Source organism: Ischnura elegans, chromosome 13 (assembly GCF_921293095.1).
Source record: "Ischnura elegans chromosome 13, ioIscEleg1.1, whole genome shotgun sequence".
In the NCBI taxonomy this organism is placed as follows: Eukaryota; Metazoa; Arthropoda; class Insecta; order Odonata; family Coenagrionidae; genus Ischnura; species Ischnura elegans.
In genome coordinates this window covers 12,633,687-12,657,419 of record NC_060258.1, presented here as the reverse complement: position 1 = coordinate 12,657,419, position 23,733 = coordinate 12,633,687, and the positions used below count along the sequence as shown (strand labels likewise).

Genomic DNA, 23,733 nt, shown 5'->3' with positions numbered 1-23,733 from the left:
GATCATTGCAAAAAAGCGAAAAATGAAAGATGGAATGTAAAGTAGAAACTGCGGTGGATATGTGCTTGAAAACGGCTATGAATTTATGTAAAGTTGGTTAGTATAGAAAGAAAGATCATGAGGGTGTACTAAGCCAGTATTATAAGAATAGAAATAACATTCATGAGGATAATGGATTATTGATCTTTTATAAAAAGTTAAAAGCCCCAAGAAAATTGAGACAATACATGCTTGAATTACTTCATCAGGGTTATGTGGGAATCGAAAAAACCAACGCCAGGGCTAGAAAAGGGTTATACTGGCCAAAAATAACAGAGACATAGCACAATATGTGGAACATTGTAGTGTCTTTGAAAAGTTTATACCTGTAAACGTAAATGAGTCAATGATTGGTCAGGAAATACCACAATTTCCTTTAGGAAAGATTGGTATGGAATTGAGGAATTTTGCTGAAAAACTTGTCTAATTGTAATTGGTTATTTATTAAAGTGGATCGAATTATTGTTGCTAGGATCATGTACGGCAGATACAATTGTAAAAAATCTGAAACCAGTCTTTGCAACCCATCATATTGAAAGAGTAATTACTTATGACAATATGCCTTTTAATTCTCTTCACTCCGGACATTTTGCAAATGATTGGAGAATATGGTTAAAAGCAATTACTTCGCCTCTTTACCCCAAATCAAATGGACTAGCTGAAAGAGGAGTTCAAATCTGTAAGTTGATGCTAAGAAAATGTAATGAGAGTCGAGATGATGTTCATCTCTCACTGTTGGGATATAGTAACACTCCTATCTCTGGCCTAGGTGCATCTGCAGCTCAATTACTAATGAGTGGAAGACTAACGTCCAAATTGCCTATTAGTAGCAAATGGTTAAAAGCACTGATTCAGAAAGATGTACATAATAAACTGAGGTCAAATGTAAGCAATTATTTGACAGAGGTGCTGTCACCAGGCAAGACTTTCAGCCAGGTGATAAAAGTGTAATTAAAAATAAGAGTCTAGTTAGTTGGTGTAGTAGTGGCCAAAGATAGAACACCAAGGTCCTGCATAGTAAAAATCATGAGGATCGGATGTTGAGAAGGAATTCATATCATTTGAGACAATGTATAACCCTTATGTAAATAAATGATGACAATGTAATTGATAATGAATACAAAATTAGATCACGCAGGATGGTGAGAAAACAAAAGATGTACTGTGATTGATTGTATTTTGTATATTATTTCAACGTTAATTTTGTATTTGATTATTAACATTTATGTTAATTAGTTGATGTTTAAGTACATTACTTTCTCTTAATTCAAACATACCATTCGAACGGCGATTAGCATTACTTTTGAATTTTGATCCATTTGTCTGCATTTGGAATGCTCTCCCTCCAATGCAGCTGGAGAAGAGTATACCATATTTCACTTTTGTTGGAAAAATTTCCGCATGCAAGTCAGTAGCGAGTTTAAGAAAGTTAGGAGTCGACAAAGACATCAAAAGAATTGACATTCAAGTGGATGTTAGAGAATATTGTGCACCATACTGTGTTGTTGCTGTTTTGTGGGTGGTATAAGAATTCTGGAAGTAAATCGGAAACATCAGTTCAAGGACCGTCCTAATCTATAACCTTCTGCGTGTGATGGAAGTGACGATTCCAGTTGCTAATTTCAAGATAGTGAATTCGATGGAGACTTCGGCATAGCAGTCAATGCGTAGCTCTATCCGATGAAACGTCGCTGCCCTTTTATGCGGTACATGACAAATAAACCAGACAAATTTGGAATCAAGTCCTAAGTTTTGACGGATTTTCAAACAATATACTGCCTAAATGCTTTTCCATATTGTGGCAAAGATGAAGCTTGGCTATCATATGAAACGTAGGGGAAATACAAAGTTACTAAAGTGACCGAAACATCGAAGAATTCAGTGATAAATGTAAATTTCAACATTTATTTTCCATTCATTCGGCTAGCAGAAAATTTGAAAAAAATGGAAAATTTCTCTCATAGGAATGATCAAAAAATATGAGGTTTACGCACGAATATTTTAAACCATTCCATACAAGTAGACCTTCTCGGTTTCCTTGTTACTTAGTTTCATGTAACACACTTAGCAGAGGCTAAAGAAACATTGAGGATTTTACAGAGATTTAATAGATGAAACTGCATGAATGAACATGCATTTTTCGTGGCATCTCTCGAAAACTTGTACTTAAAAAATGACTTCACAAAAAGTTGTTCTCTTGCTTTCCCAGTCAAATATTGTGAGGTAACGAAAGCTTAAACTGGGATGCAGTTACGTCCTATGAAATCGGATCCTGAACAATTAAAAAATCGTGATGTCATTATTGTTGACTCCTCAAACTAACGTTATTCTAACTTTTTGATTGAGCACTAATTTATAATTAAAGAAATGAAAAACTAATGATGATATTACAGTTCCCTGGTGTTTTAGTGAACGCTCATAGAAAAATAAGGAAGAAAACCTGGTGAAATAACGGCAAAAATTACCGTAGGGTCGGATGGATTCTATCTGCGTGAAATTCCATGGTAGCCATTTGCAGCGCTTTTTCTTTTTTTTTAAGAGACAGAAATCTTTTAACACGGCAGTAGACATCTACGAAAGGAAATAACCATGATTATTATAATATAAAGTGAATATATATTGTAAGGAACCTGTAGCATTCGGTCTCGATTTCTTAAGGAATTCATTTATTTTTCGGAAATAACCATGAATATTATAATATGAAGTGAATATATATTGTAAGGAACCTGTAGCATTCGGTCTCTATTTCTTAAGGAATTCATTTATTTTTCGGAAATACCTCTTCTTGCATTTTGATTACAAAATATAATTTCGTACGTAATTTATATGAACTCATAAATACGGCTTGCCTTAATGAGAGTTTTCATAGCATCTTGCGATCAATATTAGCTCATTTCCAGTTTCAGGACCACACAACGTGATGAAAGAAGCGATAATTGTTTCAAGGTCTAAGAGACAAGAGGCTTTATTTTATTCGTTGGTTTAATCCATTTTGATGGAAATGTAGTACCTGCACAATCCTGTTGAACCACATCGAATTTGATACTATTGTGTGGACACAAAATAGTTTGCCTAGATTATTCAAGGTACACAACTCACCGTGGGAAAAGATAGGTGTTCATTTTATCAAAATTTGATCTAATACTAATATAATCATCTAATACTAGACATTGAATACTAATCTAAATTTTACTATTCATGCCACTAAATGAAGGATTGACCGTATAACGAGAAATAGAAACTAAATTATTCTGACTTTTTTTATGATTTAAAGTTGCAAAACATTACTTTACCTGTAAGTAAATCGACTGGAACTGTATTTGTAGAGATAAAAGAAGAGGAACCCAAAGTAGAAAAAAGCAGCCAGGGAGAACCACGCTGGATAGAGGGCCATGACAATAGATAGTGCGATGAACCTGCAACCTATGGATACGGAAGAAAACCACAGGTAAATGCAGGAAGAGAAAGTGAAAATTCTGTAAATTTGTTATTATGACACATTTATTGCTCAGCAATATAATTTCTGTTGTTTGTCATAAGAAAAAACTAGAGGATGAAAGGTCATCCTAGCACAAGGTCCGACCGACGGCAATACGTGCGGATTGTTATGAAACAACCCAGCCAGAACACGTTTAGAGGTAACCTCGTTGCCCAGCGGAAACGCGCGACGATGGAACACATGAAAATGCCTTTTCCGCATGCCACTCATTATGGAAATGCGCAATTGATGTTTGATGCAACACCACCACCCACTTCCAACACAAGTTTGATCTTTATATGTTGTTTCTTGGCTAGACTTGCGCAACGACTCAGACGCAATTCGACCCCTTTTAGGGAAGATTGTCAATTTTATTGGTGACCACATGACCCGGTGAACTTTGTACCTTCTTGTATTATTTATTCCATTGTCTATGTATCTGCACTTTTTAAAGATTAGTTGAATTATGTCTCATACGAACACAAAATTGAATATTCTCAGATACTAATAGTCTATACTGCCTTGTGATTGGGCATTGTATGCTGCTACCTTCTTACATTAAAAACTGCTACTTTTTTATACTTACAATTTTATCCAAATTCCCAGCGGCAGCGACATCCTTTACACATCTTTCCCCCACGAGGAAGGCATTCGAATTTCTTCACTATTTCCTTTCGTGGGGATCTACACCGCATTCCCCATCCACCAGCTGCATTATCCGACTGACCGAGATCCTCATAAGCAAGATTGAGTTTCAGTTCAGCACCCATTTGCAATTTCAAGGAGTGCCGGTGGGCACAAGAAATGATAAATGCCTTTATTCGGGCGTGGCTGAAGAAATGTTCGGGATGTGGATGCCAACGCTTTTTCTGAAACCACACAGGTAAGGTAGAAAAAGTGTCACGGCTATCTTCCACATAGGCTCGGGTTCGAGAGATATTCGTAAGTTAAGATTTTGCGCACCATGGCCTCGATTGAGTAATCTTCGCTTACTCGCTTAATGAGATCTAGGTTGTGATTATCATTATACCAGTTAGAACCAGATATACAAATAGATGTGCATGAGAAACTGCGAGAGGCCAAGTTAGATGTAGGGATTGTGTAATAAGAAAACTCATAGAAAGGAGGAATGCGACCTAGGTGATGTAACGTCATTTATTGTTTGGTACACTCAATGCGTCTATTATCTCTCATAATTTTAGAAATCACTGTTACAACTCTTTCCCATTCGTTTAGATTAATCACTTATAATATCATATTTTTATGTATTTCATATTAGTTTATGGATTTTAAGTGGAACACAGAATGGTCCCTAACAACGCGAACTTTAGGACGTTTGTAATTAAAAAGTAAAGAAGTTTCGTATTGTGCAAATAAAAACTACTATGAATTAAAAAAGGGAACGGCCCGCTAGAATGAGTATTAAAATCCGCGGAGATTTTTTAAATGCTAACGAAAAATTTAATGACGAAATGTAATGGTGATTTCATCATCAGTGATCAAACTAGGTGCTCATATAGACATGAAGAGAGCGCTAGCCTCAAGAGGGCAAAATTCTGTGCAGATGGTAGTTGGGAGTATTAAGAAAACTCACCCACTCCTACACGACGCAGTATGCGATAACTGTGTCCAGGAAAACACTGCCAAAAGTGTTTGTGTAAGAGAGAGCCAGCAAGTAATTTTGGTCCTATGGTGTGCTCTAAATCTGGAAAACTCACACTTCAATTGAGTTTTCTTACAAATGGTTCTAAAACCTTATGTGGCAAAATGTTTCTTTACTAAAACTAGATTCCTAGGGTGGGCAGACTAATGGTGCAATGTGGACGAATGGTTAAAAATGACACAGGAGATACAAATTTAGAGAAAAAAGTTCTAAAACCCCAGCGATGATGATTACATTACCCGGAGAATCACGTGTAGTAAGTAATATGCATCCTCAAAATTTGCGTGGTGAGGCTTGGAGTTTCATTTCTAATCCATTAACTTATATGAAAAGAAAAAAACACGGATTAAACGAATGGGGATGAGTTGTGACAGCGATTTCTAAAATTATAAGAGAGAAAAAAATCAGTCTACACCCACACTATAACCCGGGAGGATCGTATTAAGAGTCCCTGAGAAAGTTCACCAGACCGATACACCTCCGAAGTGATTGAGATGTGCAAATTACTCAAGCGAAATCACCGTGCGCGAAATCTTTACGTTCCAGCATTTCTCGAACCCGGACCTCTGTGTACGGAAGCCGTGGCTGCTTTTCTGCCTTACTTATATAGTTTCAGGGAGTTAGATCGGCATCCAGATCTCAAGCATCACTCTCGCGATGTCTCCTTGTAAGAGCGGCGACGTTTCGTGTTCCGACTCGTCACCCATTCTCAAGGCTGCTGAATGAATATTAGAAGTGACCTTTGAAACTCAGCATCAGGAGGGGCGGGATTTGTCGAGTCCCGATTTTTGTGGTGGAGGACAGCGGATCAGCGCGGAGCTGATAATCGGATATCCAGTATCCCTGTTGACATATTTAGTTTCCATTCTTATCTCTATAGCCTGTTTAGTTAAAAAAAAACAAAATTTGTTTGGTCGCTATAAAACTATAGTGTTATCCCGCCTTATTTTGTTTGAATTGGTCTGTTATGATTCTGTTTATATTAACAATTTAGCTGTAATAAAATAATACCACTTTATTTCATGATTTCTGATATTATTGGATGTTCTGCTAGAGTAAAATAGATGTACGTGAATTAAATTATCGTGTGAATTAGACTATATGCGCAGGCTATCACAGTCAGCAGAAGTTTGTTAACATGATATTTGGATGAATAATTTTGAAAAAAGTAAAATAATTTGGAATGCATTGCGTAATAACTTACATATGTGTAGATAGTATAATGTGTTGGAAGCGGGTGCTTAGTTTTGGAAGTATAACAATTTCTGTAGTTTGATATGCGTTGCCCTTCCATACACCCGCCGCCGTGGTTCACTGTGCGCACGAGGCGTGGCGCTGCGTGCGATTCGCGGTTGAGTATTCGCGGGCGGCGGGACGGGCACTTCGAGTCGGGAGAGGAACGTGAGGCATTTTAGACCTGCATTTTCAACAATATTTATTGGATGTTATTCTGTAGAAAGTGAATAATTTGTTCAAACGAAACGAAAATGTTGAAGTTACTCACCGGAAAAATTTAATTTGCGCGTGAAGAAATACGCTCTCAAATGGATATTTTACTTGCGAATTGATTATTCTGTTTTAAATTACGCAGGATTTAATGATTAATTAAGGCGCATACACTACATACATGCCCTGGTTTTCACTGCTGGTTTGTATGGTACGTATTATAAAGCCTTCATAGAAAGCAGATACGATGGCCTAGTGGAGTAAACGAGTGTCAGAGATGGCGATGTATGTTGGGTCGAATTCCGCAGTAAAATTTTTTGTTTATATTTTTTCAGGTCTTACACTCGCTTTGTGTTTCTTTATATATTTATAATCATTTTAAATTCCCTATAACAACATCATACACTTTTTCTAACGATTATGAGTCGGACAGTTAGGAATTGGATAGGAGAAGACGTATAATTTCTAAGAATGGCTATGATGTTATGAAGTAAATGGATTTGCAAAAGATGTTAATCGTAACCGAAGGATGAAGTGTGCATAATATTCTGCGTCGGTGTTAACATAATTTTTTATGTCTAGCGCCAAAGTGTCATGCATATCGGTGGGTTATTGAAAATTGATCAATTTCTGTTTCTGTTATGGTTGTTGGTTTTTGATTATTTTCCGCAATGAACTCCATGCTGATTACCCGCTTCGTGAGGTAGTTATAGAAGCAAATGGTTAGACACCATAATCCTAAATCTCGGTATTCGGAAAAAAGGGAAGCCAGTGATAAGGGTTGGATAAAAATCTGGCCTCGGCGTTGGCGTACTCATACCAACGGGAAGTGTCGCTCTTTTCCTTACGTTACTAACCACAATAATTTGAATAATAAGAAAAATTATTATTATTAATTATTATTATTTTTTATTTTCTAATTAGTAAGAATTTGTTTCAAATTCTCTGCAAATTTGAATTTCTCTTCTTTCACACTTTTAATCTTCATTATTTTATGTTGCGAAAATATTTTACATCAAAGAAAATGGTGAGATTTTAATAGCCTATTCCCTAACTATATTGTTCTCGCTGAATAAGAGCATTGAATATTTTTGTCGTTCTGTTAGGAATGGCTTGAGGGAAGGTTTGTGGATTTTAACCCTAAGCTCCATCACCCGCCTTCTATCTGTTGCGTAGCTGTATCGAAATTGCCCCTCCCAGGATATGGCAACTACTCTACGGACACAAATGATTATCCTCGATCAAATGAGGAATCCTGATGGCCTCGAAATTATTGATGGCTCTAGGACAGCCGCTCCTTCGCCTGTCTATCAGCGACTCGTCGCCTTCTTTGAAACGCCTTGTCGAGTAACAAACAATATTCTGGGACAAATTCAGCAGCCCATCCATTAAGGCGACTGTATTTCCGCCCTCTACCTATTATGCCTATTATCTATCCCCACAAGGCTCAACCGCCTGTTCCTTTGCTCTTCCATAGCTCATGCGTCCAAGACTGGTTCTAAATTATTTAATAAGTTGTTTGTGAACCACATGCTTCCTTGATTATACCTGTCCACTGTTCGCGGTCCACAAATTCCTGGTTATATGACTACTACTTAAAAATTACGTCAATCTTCAATTTTTACATTCTAGAAATTCGTGACAGAATGAATCGGCATTAGATTTCTGTGATGAAGTTTCAGGTTTTTTTGGACATTATAATTTATGGCTTCTATGTATTGATTGTTATAATTATTATTCAGTTCTTTCGCATGGTTGATAAAGATACTTTTTACACCAACAATTAATAAAAGCTAAAGGAAGAACGGTGAAAATGAATATTTTAATGTCCCTTTTCATAAGCTTTGCCATGGTTTACAGTTCCACGAGTTACGTTTCAATAGATACCACTTGAAAATTATTTTCTAATCGTTCATTTGCATTCAATTGAATTGACGAGGTGAAATGGTACACGCGTTGATTAATAGATCCGGGTTCTATTCTCATGGTGCACACATTTTTTTGAGTAAGCGTTTCCTTATGCGGGGAAAATTTTAGATTACTAAAAAAAATGAGAATCGTGCTTACTAATTTTATCACTAAAAAGAAAAATTGGGATGGTTTTATCAAACCTATGCTAACAACTATGACTAAAATCAGTATAGGACTTCTATGATAAATCTTCTAACTGATCAACAGTGAAAAAGCAAATGTTATGGATTTTTAAATAATGGCAGAAGAATTCCAATAAAATACAAAAGAAACTTATATATTGGTTGAAGATCGTTATAAAAGTAGTGATGCTGGAAATACTAAAAATAGGCTCGACCTAACGCAATGACGATAGGAAAGTTTGTCACCACAATAAGTGATGAGATCTTTCGGTCTTCTAGGTTTCGCATTCATATTTGGGAATAATTTCAACAAGTTTTCTTTTTCAGCCCACCGATTAATTGGACGTATCCATCCTGGGATATAATTTGGATTGTTATTTTAGTTGAAAATCAGAGAACGCATTTAGCACGATACCCTAGTGAAGTAATATGAGATGATAATGAAGGCTATTACGCTATTTAACTCAAATAAGACACCACATAATGACGCACAAAAAGGTAGGTTAACCAATAGCGATGATCGCTTAATGCGCACATTCCATAAAGGTGAAAATAAGTTTTAAAATCTGATACCACAATCGAGAAAACCGAGGACAGTGCGAAGTAAATGAATTATGACAAATAATTATGATCAATATTAATCGAAAAAGAATAATATATTTCTACTAATGAAACCAAATATGTTACTCCTTGCGCCAGTCTTTGGCCTGTTCAATAACGCTAACGCCGGGTTTTAATCCGCTCTTTACCACCGGCTGACACTCTTTTTCGAATATCTTCCTTTTAAAAATAGCCACTCTTAAAAAGGATAAGGCCACACTAGCCCCTATCTTAACTTATATATGGCGCCTTACGGTAAAGAAAAGTATGTGATGCGGTTTCAGGAAATTTAAAATGGTTTTAATACATAAAGAAACACAAAACGAGTAGAGGACCTGAAAAAAATACCATAAAATTCTACATTTGGGATTCAACCCTGCACACATAACAACGTCAGCCGCGCATTTACTCCACTAGGCCACCGTAACTCATTGCAGTGAAGGCTTTATAATACGTAAAATAGAAACCAACTGAAAACCGGGGTAAGTACGTAGCACATGCACATGAAAATTCATTAAATCCGACATAAAACGAAACAGATTGATCACTTTGCAAGTAAATATCCCTATGAGAGCATATTTCTTCACGCGCAAACAAAAGATTTTCGTTGAGTTACCGAGGAAAGCAAAAGGAGAAAGGGAAACTAAAATTTCTCAAGATGCAGAATTGTCACCACAACCTTTGTCCTGAAACTTTTGATAGTGACTGCATGATTTTCAGAACAAGTCATTTAAGGAATCGTTAATTGTAGCCTTTTGTTCAAGATAAACTTAAAAATAATGGAGGTACATACTTTATGTTTAAAAAGCAGATATTTTATTGCACATACATTGATGGCAGCGCCTCCGTTGGATTTTAGTGGCCATACTTAGAACTCCATGTTTAATGTTTATGCCTGAATATTACTCGAGGTACTCTTCCAATGGTAGTAAAAGTATAAGAACAATGCATTGTAATCCAGTTTTGAGCTATCTCAAAAATTTCAGCGGTTTAGTTAATCTAGAATCGGTCTAAATTTGATTTGCAAGGTTTTCCCGGAAGGAAAAACAAGAAAGAGAGTTTAATAAAATTTGGTTACATTGGGAGCTTATACAGAAAATAATAAGTAAAATATATTGTAAAATGTGTAAAGGACAGTGCTTACCCACGATTAAGAAGTGAGCCACAAAGTCAGTGGCTCTGTGTTTTAGCTTAAAGTTGTTCTTGAGGCCATAGTAGTGACGCATGTAGTGGAACAAATGGAGGGTCCAAGAAAAAGATGCTAGTGATGCCAGGATTCCTATGATGGTCAAGAGCCCTGGAAATGACACAAACGCCACACATTAACATCATTGTATAACAGCAAAAAAGCCATTTTCACACAAGGCATTTATTCCTCCTAAATTTAAAAATGATACTTAAATGATACTTTCCCCCACACTAATGTTGCAAGTCACGTACCCTGCCAATAAGGAAAGCACATATGCTGGGAAATAGCACCTATATGGCAATAAATTCATCACGTTGAGAATCAGGGTACGGCAACATTACTCCTATTCTTCAAAAAATAATAAAACCCATTATGTGACCCAGAATTTTTAAAAATAATGTACGCACATATTTTAACTTATTTATATACAGTTTTGAACACAAAATCAGGTTGAAGACATTCCCCATCCCCCGTAGGTTGAGTAAACTGATACATGTCCTTTGCGACGACTCTTGCTAGCGTAACATAGGTATTTATGACGATATCTACAAGGATTTTGATCTTCAAAGCTCATCACGTCCTTGAATTGTTCTCATTAACATGGGGTTCAAGATCGCCGGTGAGAGAAAGCACAAGGGGCCAAAAAAGGGGCCAGAGAGCAGGCTTGTCCCTCCAAATTTTCTCTTATTTGGGTGATTGAGATGGTCTACGTAGTGTTTCCTCAAATCAGCCATCGATGCTCATTAGAGTGAGCCATTAAACCGTCTAGTAGCAACTGAATGTCCTCAAGTTCAACTAAAAGTTTTTTGGTAAAAAAAAACTCCTGCATCACTTTTACATACCAACCATATTATAGAATTTCAAACTGATAGCGTAAGGGAATATACACGTCGGAAACAGATTAATAGTTACAGGAAATTTTGAGCCAAATATTACTGACATGTTGACGCCATGTTTCATATTTATCATTTCTCTTTTCCACTTATGTGTCGTGTTAGCTCACGCTGAAGCATCCAGTTGAGTAAGTCTGTCCTCGACTTAATTTTGAGAGCAAATAAAAACACTTGTAGAAAAGATATTTCACTAAATATACATCATCTAACCTGGTCAGAGATTTTCATTTGGAGTTCTTAATCATTTGTCTCGTTATATATACTTGGAACTGGCAATTTCTTTCTTTTGAGGTAACATGGGCGCCTCTCAAATTTACCCTTTATTCAATTACGACGTATTTTTTGTGTTATTGGTAACTCGTTTGCCTGATATGGAACCAGAAGTGATTTGAAAAATGAAACAAAAGTGTTTGGAAACAATATTAAAATTCCAGGTCTCGACGTTACTCTTCCAATGCTTTGTAAAAATTGCTGAATCCGGAATTCAATCGATCGTCGTAAGATGCGATTATTTTGATGTGGTTGATGTTATGCAAATTATGTGACAGAAAAATTCACTCATAAGGAAACGTATAAGATATCAAGGGTCTCCGTTTCATTTTCAAGCGATATTTAAAAAAAATTGATTGCAAAATAAATTGGAAGCGTCATCAGAAACCATTCGAGAATATCAACCATTGAAGACTTATTTCGCAAGCTCCATCTAATTCGATTCTATTTATATTGAACACCCCACAGATAATTACAAACAAATCCAGAGGCTCGCAGATTAGACTGATGAACTAACTCTAATTATTAGACTATTGGTAGGACATTCTGCTGCATGGAATTAGAAGGGATAGTACTACTACCGAAATCAAGTCATGCAATTACGTGAGCGGTGTGTCCAACATCTATCAACCTAACTAGTGCTAATCCTTTGTTCAAAAGGATAGAATGAGAAAAAAGGCTAAAGTATGTGTATCCTATTAAGTAAATAATAAAACTAACGATGTACGCAAAAAGCCTATATGACTATGCGTAGAAAATTGTAAAGTACGCCGCGTCACGGCACTCCATACAATCAGGGAGCTGCCGCGGACTGCGCGCTCGGAAAAAATAACAATTTTTATTTTGCTTGATGCTAACGGTCATTGTTGATTTCTTTGGATGGACTCTCTAAAACGTTTGATGTAATTTAAAGTAAATATCTTGAAGTATCTCGGTAATCCATTTTTTTATCTTGTCAACCCAAATGAACACAAAATTTTGACGAAAAATAGGGTCCTCCAATGTCTATCGTATCGACGATAAATACCGCAAGGCAGCGAAAAAATTAGATTATATCAAAAGTAAAATAGTGGAAAAGCAAATTATATCTTATACACAATTCACTAGCTAAAAGATTCACTTTCCAACGTCCGTCGAGCACGGTATTCCCCGTGGCCAGCAGCAAGCTCCGAACTGCGCCGCACTTCGAAAAATCGATCTGAATTTCGGCGTCGCAGGTGGTCGAGATTCTCCTTTTGGTATCATAAGCTATAGGTTTTGTTGTAAACGTGTAGTTTTACGTGTGTTTTGTTGTAAATATCTCGAGGTGTCTCGGTGATCCTTTTTTATAATCCTAAATAAACACAAAATTTCGACGAAAAACAGGGTCCGCCATTTTGTACCGTATCGGCCACAAGCAATACAAATGAGTCGTGAAAGTAACCAATAATTTACAACAATAAACGTCATAATAATATTGTAAATTTTAGTTTCTATTGAATAGCTGCAGAAGGTGTGACATTAGTTTTAATATGATGAATTTCGAAAAAAATTCAATGCGAGTAATTTTTTCGAACTTTGTTTAATTTTGAGGCCAAGTAAACTGCTTAAAAATTTACCTATGAAAAACAGTTTGCGTCATAAAACGCACTAATGTATTGAAAACAACTGTGCAAAGTTTCAATTTCCGCATTAAAAAAATCGATTCTAAGGTTTTGTCCAGCTTTTTTCGATTTCAGCCCACTGTGGGCCGTCTGGGCGCGAGCCCCGTTTGCGCGAAGCCATCTTGGCGCGGGACGTCTTATAGCTAGGTTCTTCTTAAAGTCAGCAATGAATCACTGCAACCACCTGCTGTCAGTGAACTGCGTAGGCCGGCCCATGGATCCAAACACCCTCCCCTCCCCACAAGAAAGAAATTCTCTTATCTCTCACAAATGCATATTTATTTTCCTAGCCAACAGACCACTTTTTTATCTTATTTCATCCCAGTGGAATTCTCCTGTTCCGGACCGGCAGCTCTGCACCGCCGCTTGGGCCACTACGATGAACGCTCGATTTTGCCGAGCTACGCCAACGTCAATTTACTTGTCGCATGACCACGGCTAGTTACATTTGTTAACAATTTTCCCGTAGTGTCTCCAGAAACTCGCCCAAACTACGTCCTTCGTTTCAGCTCGGGCAGAGCTCGAGTGATATGTCTTCTACTGTAATTCTTGTTGGCCTTTTCTTTCTTTACTCCTTTTTTCTCCCCGTGCTCCATCAGGTAGGACCACGATGGCGTCAACGAGTCCGAGGAAGTGGGACGATTTGTGCTTAATTTCTTTCCATTTACAGCTCTGTTTGGCTATATTCGGCTTCCAGGATTATTGAACAGTAGACGAGTAACCCTAAATTTGGATCTTTCTCCTTCAGTAGGATTTTTAACTATTAAAACTGCTCATTTTCCTTGGTAAATACTTCTCGATATTAAGGGACTGCTCGTTAGTAGACGGAATCTGCATTCTTTATTAAATTCCAAAAATTTGTCCTCCAAACTGTGGCCCATTGTTGGATTTAACAACTTCAGGAATTCCAAACCTGGAGGAATTTGCTTTGATTTTTTCAATGAATGTTGCTGCGGTAGTGCTTAACAGCCTCATCACCTCAGGCTATCTCCAAATTAATCCTCCATGGCTAAAGTTTTTATTGCGGACGGATACAATACCTATTCCTACCTTCATCCATGGCCTTTCCGAGATAGAAAATGATATCGGGGATTAAACACGCAGTGGACGCCTCTCTAGACATTCTTTTCATTTTTCTACTGAATTGTGTATGACTACCGATATTCCCGGCCATCAAAATGAATCTCACGCTCTTTCACTACAGTTTCCCACTCATATATGCCCCATAGATAATCTGTCAAGAATCTACTTCTTTAAATCCTCCAGAAAAGAGCTCTGTGTCCATGCATAAGTTATTATTCTCCCTCAAGGAGATATCCTATGTCTTCATATTACTTCCGCAATGGCAGCTTAAGGTTTTCTATGTGCACAGGCCAGCCATAACGAACGTATCACCTTATTTATTTTAAAGTCGCTTTCATCTGGCTTTTCTTTGAATTCTTCCAGCCTTTTTTCTGACATTGAGAGAGCTTTTTATCAGTTTTTTTACCATTGCTTCATCTTTTTGTGCCATAATTATGTCCTCAACTCGTGTTCCAGGTCCGCGGTGCTCTGAAAAAACATCTGGGGTGAAAAAAATTTTTCCAGGAACGTACTAAATGGTGTACTGGTAACCTAGATGTCTCATGCGAAATATTGGCAACCTCGTGGATAAATCACTAAAAGTTTTCGTACTCTACAAGGGCACTAATTATTTATGGTCCGTCCTTAAAATGAAATGACATCCTTGGTTCTATGGGGGAATTTCTCACTCGCCGAAGTCAAAGGTAAATCTTCTTTTTATTCTATTTCCGCGTACCCCTGTTCCGATTCCGTGAGAGATCAGGACGTAAAGTTGACGACTTTCCAGTTCCCGTTGTTTTTCTTCTGCTCAAATACGGCCCTCAAACCATAAACTTAAACATGTTCTGAGAAACTAAATTTTCTATTTGGGTCAAAAATCACCCAGGTTTGGTGCTTTGGTGAGCCTCTTCTTTATTTTAGCAAACGATTTTTCGTGAACTTTAGCTCAAGCAAGTTCTCATTCGGAAGATGATAATTATCGTAATAATCGAGTCATGTGAGTGAGGTGATCCAAAAAATTTAAGTGGTAATGAACCGTACCCAGGAATCGCCGCACCGCTTCTTTTGTCTTTGGCCTTTCTGTCTCGCGGATGGCTTCTATGTTCTCCGGGTGAGGAAGTATTCCTTCTTCTGCCGGGATTATTTTCCCTAAAAATCGACATTAGCTTGCTCTCCATTGGCATTTATTCTAATTTAGTGCGATTCATGCTTCTTGAAGCCTCCTTACACGGCTTTGAGACGTTCTTCGTGCTGCTCCCTCGTTTCACCAAAACAATGACATCATCGTGCGAATCCACATTTATTGACAACAACTATAACTGGATGTCGAGGTTCGCAGTGTCTCAATGGGAAGAAGAGATACCTACGTCGGGCTCTGGAGTGGGATGAAACTGAGGGGCCAATCTACGGCACCGGAAGGCGCTTGAGAAGGCTTAAACGCATGGATTTGAAACTACTATACCCCCAGGGGCCTAAGTCTGCAACTTGAAATCTCTTTTCTCCGGAGAAACTGTTTTCTACCGTAGTTTTCTCCCGACTGAAGTCTGTAACTTGGCGGAGAAGAGATCAGTTCCTGGCCGCTACCGGAGATAACTCTAATTGTCGGTGACGGATAGGAAGAGCAGATAGGCATGAAAAATATTGAATCCGAAGTCGGCGGTAGCGTGAAGGACCAATAAAAATGCTTTGTTTCAAATAAAAAACGAGCGGGAAATCAAATGATTCTCACTTGTAATAAGGGCTAATCATTCATCATTAAAGTGAAACTTTCAAATAAAAGAAATTGATGCATAGAAATTTATACTTGGTAATGGATAATCGATTTAAATCTTTCGCAAAAATATTTGTTCGTCATTACACACACAAGATTATATGATACCATTGAGAAAGGAGAGACTAATGCATAATAACAATGCATTTTTATGTTTGAGATGCATTTATTCTTGTATACAAACGGCCGTTGTATTCATTGATGATATATATTGCATATTTTTAGTACTTAGGATACTTATTTTCATTGGTGTATAAGTGATAATTATAGAAAAACATAATTAGCAACGTCAACATTTAATACATTGCAAATACCTACGGGCGAGCAATTAGTAACATATGTTTGCAACTCCCAAAATGTTAGAGTTAAGGAAACACAACAACTTGTCTCGCTACATTTAAAATTTTCAAATATTGACAGCGTAGAAGTGCGGAAACATAGGGAAAATAGTGTACTAGAGGAGCTTATATATAAAAAAACAAAGCAAAATTACCCTTACTTGTACATATTTATTGCTCATAATATCTCAAAAAGCACTAAACGCACACATTTCTCGAGCTGCCTTTTTGACCCTTAGTATATTCCTAATCATTATATTTCTAATCAACTGATTCAAAGAAGAACTTGCCTCACAATAAATATAAAAAACACCATAATGTAACACTAATAAAACATGATAAACGGTTTTCCAATCACTTTGCACACACTAAAAGTATTTGCACTCTTTGATGTTCGAAAGGATTCTTCACACCTCACTTCCCCCTCATCACTAACGACTTAGAATCAGATCACGTTATTTCACATTAGCTTTGCGAAGACAATGAGTTGAATAGGCTGAAACAAATTGCTAAACCAGTTATTGTCACATAAAAAAACTTCAAATTTCACCATCACTCTTACCGTGACCAAAATATAACCAAAATAAAAAAAACACCGCAACATATTGCATGAACTGTAAACACTAGCGAAAGGTCACTATGAAATGGCAATAGGCAATAAAATCATACAGAACTTAGAATCGAACAAACGAATGAAAATTTATCTGCGTTCGATGTATCCCTAAATTACAACTAGTTCAAATATGAAACATATTCTATAAGCAATAGTGAGATACCTTTGATCGAAATGTATACGGTTGATTAAACTAGCATGGAAGAAATAAAAAAATTTGCCGAAGATATTACATCCACAACTTACTACACTTATCGCTTCATTATTAACTCCATCGTCTATATGCAATCAATTCACGTGGGGGTACAATAAAGGCAAAAATTGTGTTCACTTACATTAGAGTTACAATGAAAAATCACAGCACGTAGTTCCCTTGCAATAGAAGGGATAACACTACCAAATACTATGTTTGATTTATAAATCAATGGATGTTAGAAAGGTTCTCACAGAATTTTACCATTCAGCGCTGAATTATTACGCCCCTAGAGCAGTTTGAAGTTTCAACTTGAATTCCGCTCCAAAAACGTATTCTCGGGCGACGCCATGTTAACAAAGTGTGAATCTCAAAATCTCTGCATTGCTTGCTTAAGGAGTGCATTGTCGTATACGTTATTTCGTGTATAAATAAGTAGTAGATAAAAATGAGAATTTTAAATGAGTCTGAGGAAACCTTACGCATATTGTTGTGTACCGATATGTGAATCTACCTCTCGTTAAACGCCAAAAAAGTTTTCTTCTGTGGTGCCAAACGACCCAGACCGAGGAAGGCGGTGGTATGACGCTGTATGGAGACAGCATATTCCTTCAGAGATAGCCTATTATAGAATTTTTGAGGGCTATTTTAATGTAAGTCTTTTCTACTTCTCAAAGACATTTAGTTTCCATTACTCCTTTTGTTGTCTTCGGCCACACGTCGCAAATATTTCGTATGTACCTAAATAGTAAATATACACGCACTCAATGGGAAATTTTAATCTTTAAGTACAAATATATCATTCTGCTTCAATTTATGTTGGATATAAAGATTTACTGCATTTACTGCATATTCATGGGCGTACCCAGCGAGGGGCAGGAGGGGGCAGCTGCCCACCCCCTAACCCCTCAGAAGAAAAAATCGCAAATGCCTTTAAGGAAAATAATATTCATTCAAGCAAATATTTTTAAAAACTAATGAAGAACTGTTACAGTTTCCTTAAAATGTTGGTTTCATTCACCTTTTCCATGCTTAAATCTTATCTACAACTTGAACAACAATGGCTTCCCCCCCACCTAGTTTTGATCCTGGGTACGCCCTTGTGCATATTTGTCCTGGTTTCCACTCTTTGTTTCTATCTGGCGCATTAAAAGTCAAACCTATGCAACGGAAAGGGTCTTTGACGCTAACCTCCCACATAGCACAACATATTTTCTTGACATTAGCTGAAGACATTCTAAATATTTTCTAGATATCTAAAAGATATCTTGTAATATCTTCTAGACATCTTCTAGATTTTTTTAGATATCTGGATGTCCGCCTTTCAGATATCTACAAGATATCTTTGAGAAGATATTTTCTAGACATCCATATTCAAATTGGATCCATTGGGAAAATGCAGGGTAAATGATTCGCTAATGATCCCAGCCAACATTGGAGGATTTGTGGGGGTGAGAGGGGGCACGTGCCCCCCACCCAGATGGTTTAAAATTAGGCAAGAATATCAACACAGTTTATCATTATGATCTTTTTATTGAATGTATTACAGAGCCTCAATCAGTGGAATAGCGAGAAAGTGGGTCTAGGGGGTCTGGTTTCCCCCCCAACCCCCCTAAATTTCAAATTTATTTTCTTTTATAAGGCAAGAAATGTGTTTTTATATTTCGGGGGGAGGGGGTCCGGACTCACTGGACCCCCCCGAAACATAAAAATTAAAGTCTTTTCATTTTTTCTTTCTTTTATGAGGCAAAGTGAATGTGATTTTATGTTTCGGATTTCGGGAGGGGGGTGGGAGTGGGTCGAAGGGGGTCTTAACTCCCTCCCCCCACGAAATAAAAAAATTGATGATTTTTCATTTTTTCTTTCTTTTATGAATCAAAGTAAATTTGTTTTTATATTTCAGGGGGGTTCGGACTCCTGGACCCCCCTAAAATTAAAAAAAATAATGATTTTTTTCTTTCGTGAAGAAAAGTAAACATGTTTTAATATTTCGAGGGGGGTATGGGAGGTTCGAACTCCCTGGTCCCCACTGTGCAACACAAGAATATTCTAGGAATGTAAAGTAGGATATATTATTTAAAGATGTCCACATCAAGGAATGTGACATGAGTGGAGGAGGAATATGAAGTAAAATTTACAGATGAAAATGAATTGAGGCAGGAGATGAAAGTGATTAGGGATTCCATGCCATGTGGCCACAAAAGAAAGATATCATCTATATATCGGACCCAAAGGGTGGGTGTGAGTGGGTATTGGGAGAGAAAAGACTGTTCTAGGCGGCCAAGAAAAAGGTTTGCATAGGACGGACTGAACCGGCTCCCCATAGCGCACCCCCTAGACTGTGTGTAGTGATTGTTATTGAACGAGAATGAATTGTGTTTCAGTATTATCTCGGAGAGGTCGACGAGAAACTGTGCTCGGAATCTGTGGAGTGGAGCGCTGCTCAAGGAAGTGTTCGAGAGCGGATAGGCCTTCTGTGTGCGGTATGGAGGTGTAAAGAGATGTGACGTCGATGGTCGCCATTATGACGTCTTTGTCTCCAGGAAGGGTGGTTGAGTGAAGGCGTTGGAGGAAGTGATACGTGTCTTTAATGTATGAGGGAAGAGAGTGCACTATGGGTTGGAGGTAATGGTCAACAAAAGCGGAAATTCGTTCTGTGGGAGATTGAATGGAAGAAACTATCGGACGGCCGGGATTATTAGCTTTGTGTATTTTAGGTAGTATGTAAAAATGAGGGCTTCGGGGGTTGGAAGGTGATAGTAGTGCGATGTCTTGGGTTGTTAGTCCTTCATGTGGTCCGTTTTACTCGAGGAAAGAAAGAATCTTTTCTCGGTATTGGGGATTGGGATCAGCAGGGATGGGTTGGTACGCCGAAGCGTCGGACAATTGCCTAAGCGCCTCGTTGTTGTAGTCAGCCGCATTCATCACGACCACCGTAGACCCTTTGTCTGACGGAGTGATGACGATGTCCGGGTTACGGATGAGGGAGTTTAATGCCAACTTTTCTGTTCGCGAAAGATTGTCCCTAGGTTTAATTGATTTAATTCTCAAAAAAAATAAATTTCACACATCTGTACACATTAAAAACACAAACAAACAGCAATATCTACACTACAATAGCTGTCATCCGACACATACAAAACGCTCCCTCCCTTTTTCTCTTTCCATCCGTGGTCACAGAATATGAAATAATCCAGACTCCCTTGATAGATTCCTTTCAAATTTACACCATGCTCTCAGGAGAAGGGGTTACCCGGAACCCCTCCTCCGGAATAAGATCCGAAAAAAATCATATGTCCCGAAAAAACTAGGCGGGGACAATACGTCGCAGTTTCTTTCTCTCTGTACGACCTTTTTTCCGGGCGTGGACGTACTGCGTAGGACCCTAAAAGACCTTTTCCCCATCCTCTCTTAAAAACAACCAAACCACTGCCCAAACAAAGTATCTATATTAAACCACAGCCCTCGCCCTGCAACCGTGCAAGATGCAAAACTTATCACATCCTCATCACCGAACCCCTTCCCGATCAATTCCTTGCCTTCCCTCTCCCCTCTGTGTCGGACATTTCTTGCACAACAAAAAACATTGTGTATATACTGTTGTGCCAGAAATGCCCCGCCTTTTATATCGGCTTATCCACCACTCCCCTTTGCATCCGAATGAACGGGCATCGCTCTTCATGCAATAGCGTTTCTTCGGTTTCTGCTTCCCTTCCAGTCGCCGTTCATGCTTCCTCCCACAAAGCTCTGTTTGACCATTGCTATAAAGTGGGAATATTAGCCTCCCTCCCCCCGTCTACCACCCCCCTAGAGCTGAAGGACTTGGAACAGGCATGCATACGGGCTTTCCGTGCGTTTTCTGGTCCAGGAATCAACCGCGCCCATTAGAAAGAACAACCAATCCCCGTCCACCGATTTTCCTCCCTCCATCTTTGCCCTCTGCCTTGCACCCTTCCTTATGCCCTTTCCTCACTTTCCCTCCTCTTCTCACTTGAGAAAGATGGGCTGCGTCCCATCGAAAAATTTGTAAAAACAACCTTTCCCCGTAAGTACCTCTCTTTTATCTTATTTTTCGTTTTTCTGTCTATATATATATATATATATATATATATATATATATATATATATAAAATGTGTGTATATGAATATATATATAATATGAATATATATATATATATATATATATACTACTTCATTCATTCACACGACGCCTTAAGCGCAAATATGCATATAAATTCACAGGTAAGTAAAGAAAGGGAAAGGAACATGGAATAGAAAAAGGACAAGGACAACGGTGCTGTGGTAGATGGATAAAAGCCAGAAATCAGAGGGTAAAAATGACATGGAAACATTTTCTCCGTTACTGGGAGAATGTTTTTCTCCATTACCGGGAGAAACGAGTTATAGAATTAGGGTTGGATGAAACGGTAGCCGAACGAGTGTATTTTCTCCCAACTCCGGAGAAAACGGAGTTTCAGACTTAGGTTCCAGGAGAAAGATTGTCTCCTTCCACCGGCAAAATATCGTTAGAGATAGGGCGGGAGACAGCTCTCGCGCAGGCACTTCACGAATCTCCTATTTCCCGTTTTCGTGAGAAAATGGAGTTACAGACTGGCCCTTCATCTGCAGTCACTCATCATCCATACTGCACAAGTACAGTGCATTTGGACCGATAGATAGGATCCCAAAAGAGGTACTTTGATTTACTCCTCAATCATAAGCTTACTCCAGTAAGTGTGATGAGATTTAGTTTACTCCAGTATGTGAGTTTCGGAAGCTTTCAGAAGCAGCTGCGTTATTTTATTATTGCATTTCTCCATTCCGATCTTGGGTGGTATTCTGTATTTCGTCGGAAACGCGCCGATCGGTTTCCCTTTCAAGCCCACCGACTGGACATCATTCCGTACCGACAACGGTATCCTTACCGACGACGGCACTTTCAGCGATTATGTACGTCCGTGCGGTTTCAAACAAGCCGGTACGGTTCCCCCTCCTTCCCAAACAGGGAAAAACCGAATATATCCCAAGTTAGAAGTCATGTGACGGTCACCACCAATGAAAGAAAGGTAGAAGCAAGTGAAAACTTATTGGTACGCACTAATCGACATTGCTGCCCTAAATGGATTCTGTCTTTTTATACTCATGTTCCTCAGTAGACTATCAAAGAAAGCAAAGGAGACATCATTTAGGCATATTTGCTGGGCCTTGAACTTGTGCGGACTCAATACAGTATTGCTTGGAAAACACAATATAACCACTTTTCATTGGTGATGTAAGGGGTACCGAATAGCAAAATACAGCCGTCATATGTTGCTGTCGAAGTAATTGGCACAGGCAAGTGCCACGCGCGCAGCAATGCCGTCACATCAAAAAGAGAAAAACTAAACAAATTATAAAAGAACTATGATTATATGTACTACATATAACAGGTATATTTGCGGTAACCATGGCACAAAAACAGACCCATTGAATACTGGCAATAATGCTGCCTTATCAGAAGATTTGAGTTCATCATTCATTATTGCTTGCTAATGTTAATAGTTTTATAACTTTATCGGAATGATATGATTATTGATAAATGAATACTACGAACAATATAGAACATTAATATTTTAATTAGGAGACGTATTTTGATCTATCACGAACTTGTAAATTATGCAACTGAAAACGGAGAGGAAATTTTTAGGTTTATTTAAAATAAATATAAAATTGTTGTCCTGCAGTACGGTTGCTGAAAGTTGACTTTAATTTGAAAAAAAATGCCTTATTGTTATAAAAGATGCACAGTTATTGTTGATTTAGAAACTCAATTTTCAAATCGGAGCATGCAACCCGGAACCTCTGTGAAGAAGTTCTATCATAATTTCGTTTTTAATGGGTTTATAAAGATTTGAAAATTTCAATATTTTTATCGCAATTTTATGACTTTCAGCTGGATAAATAACTTTTTAAATGTTTTAACAATATAAAACACATTGCTGAAGATATATTGTCTCACGATTAGTTAAAACGAAAAAATATAAGTGGAAAATTTTTGACCCTCCCTTGGTCCACGGTGTAATCGGTAAAAGGTTGGTCCTTTAAGAGTTAATGAGCTCACGTATTTTGGGTATTTTGTGAGCGCGTCTTATTTCTATAATGGGAATGAGTTTTCGTTGGATTGTGATGTAGCGCACAGTACGATTTGGGAATGGAAATTCTAAGCGTTTGATATTCGTAAGGGAAGTGCTGCCGAAGACTTCGAATCCGTAAAGCAGCCGAGGTCTAATGTAGGACTTGAACAGCGTCACCTTGTCCTTCCTTGCGATGGCAAATCGCGAATTTTAGGATGCTCCTGAGTGCTACCCTTGTGTTGGTAGCAGTTCTAATGGCTTGCTTTACGTGTGCGGACCAGAGTAACTTAGTATCGAACTGTAACCCTAAGAATTTGTTTTAAAACCAT

At 38.0% G+C, this 23,733-nt stretch overlaps 1 protein-coding gene across 1 annotated transcript in view; it reads right to left on the bottom strand.

Moving 5' to 3' along the window:
* Nucleotides 1–3,328: 3,328 nt before the first annotated feature.
* Nucleotides 3,329–23,733, bottom strand: part of LOC124170028 — a 79,399-nt gene continuing 58,994 nt past the window's right edge. Inside the window, exons 9-10 of the mRNA XM_046548712.1 lie at nucleotides 10,464–10,616; nucleotides 3,329–3,462 (exon numbers count right to left, since the gene is read on the bottom strand). Of these exons, the coding sequence (XP_046404668.1) occupies nucleotides 3,329–3,462; nucleotides 10,464–10,616 (287 nt within the window). The remainder of the gene's footprint in view (nucleotides 3,463–10,463; nucleotides 10,617–23,733) is intronic.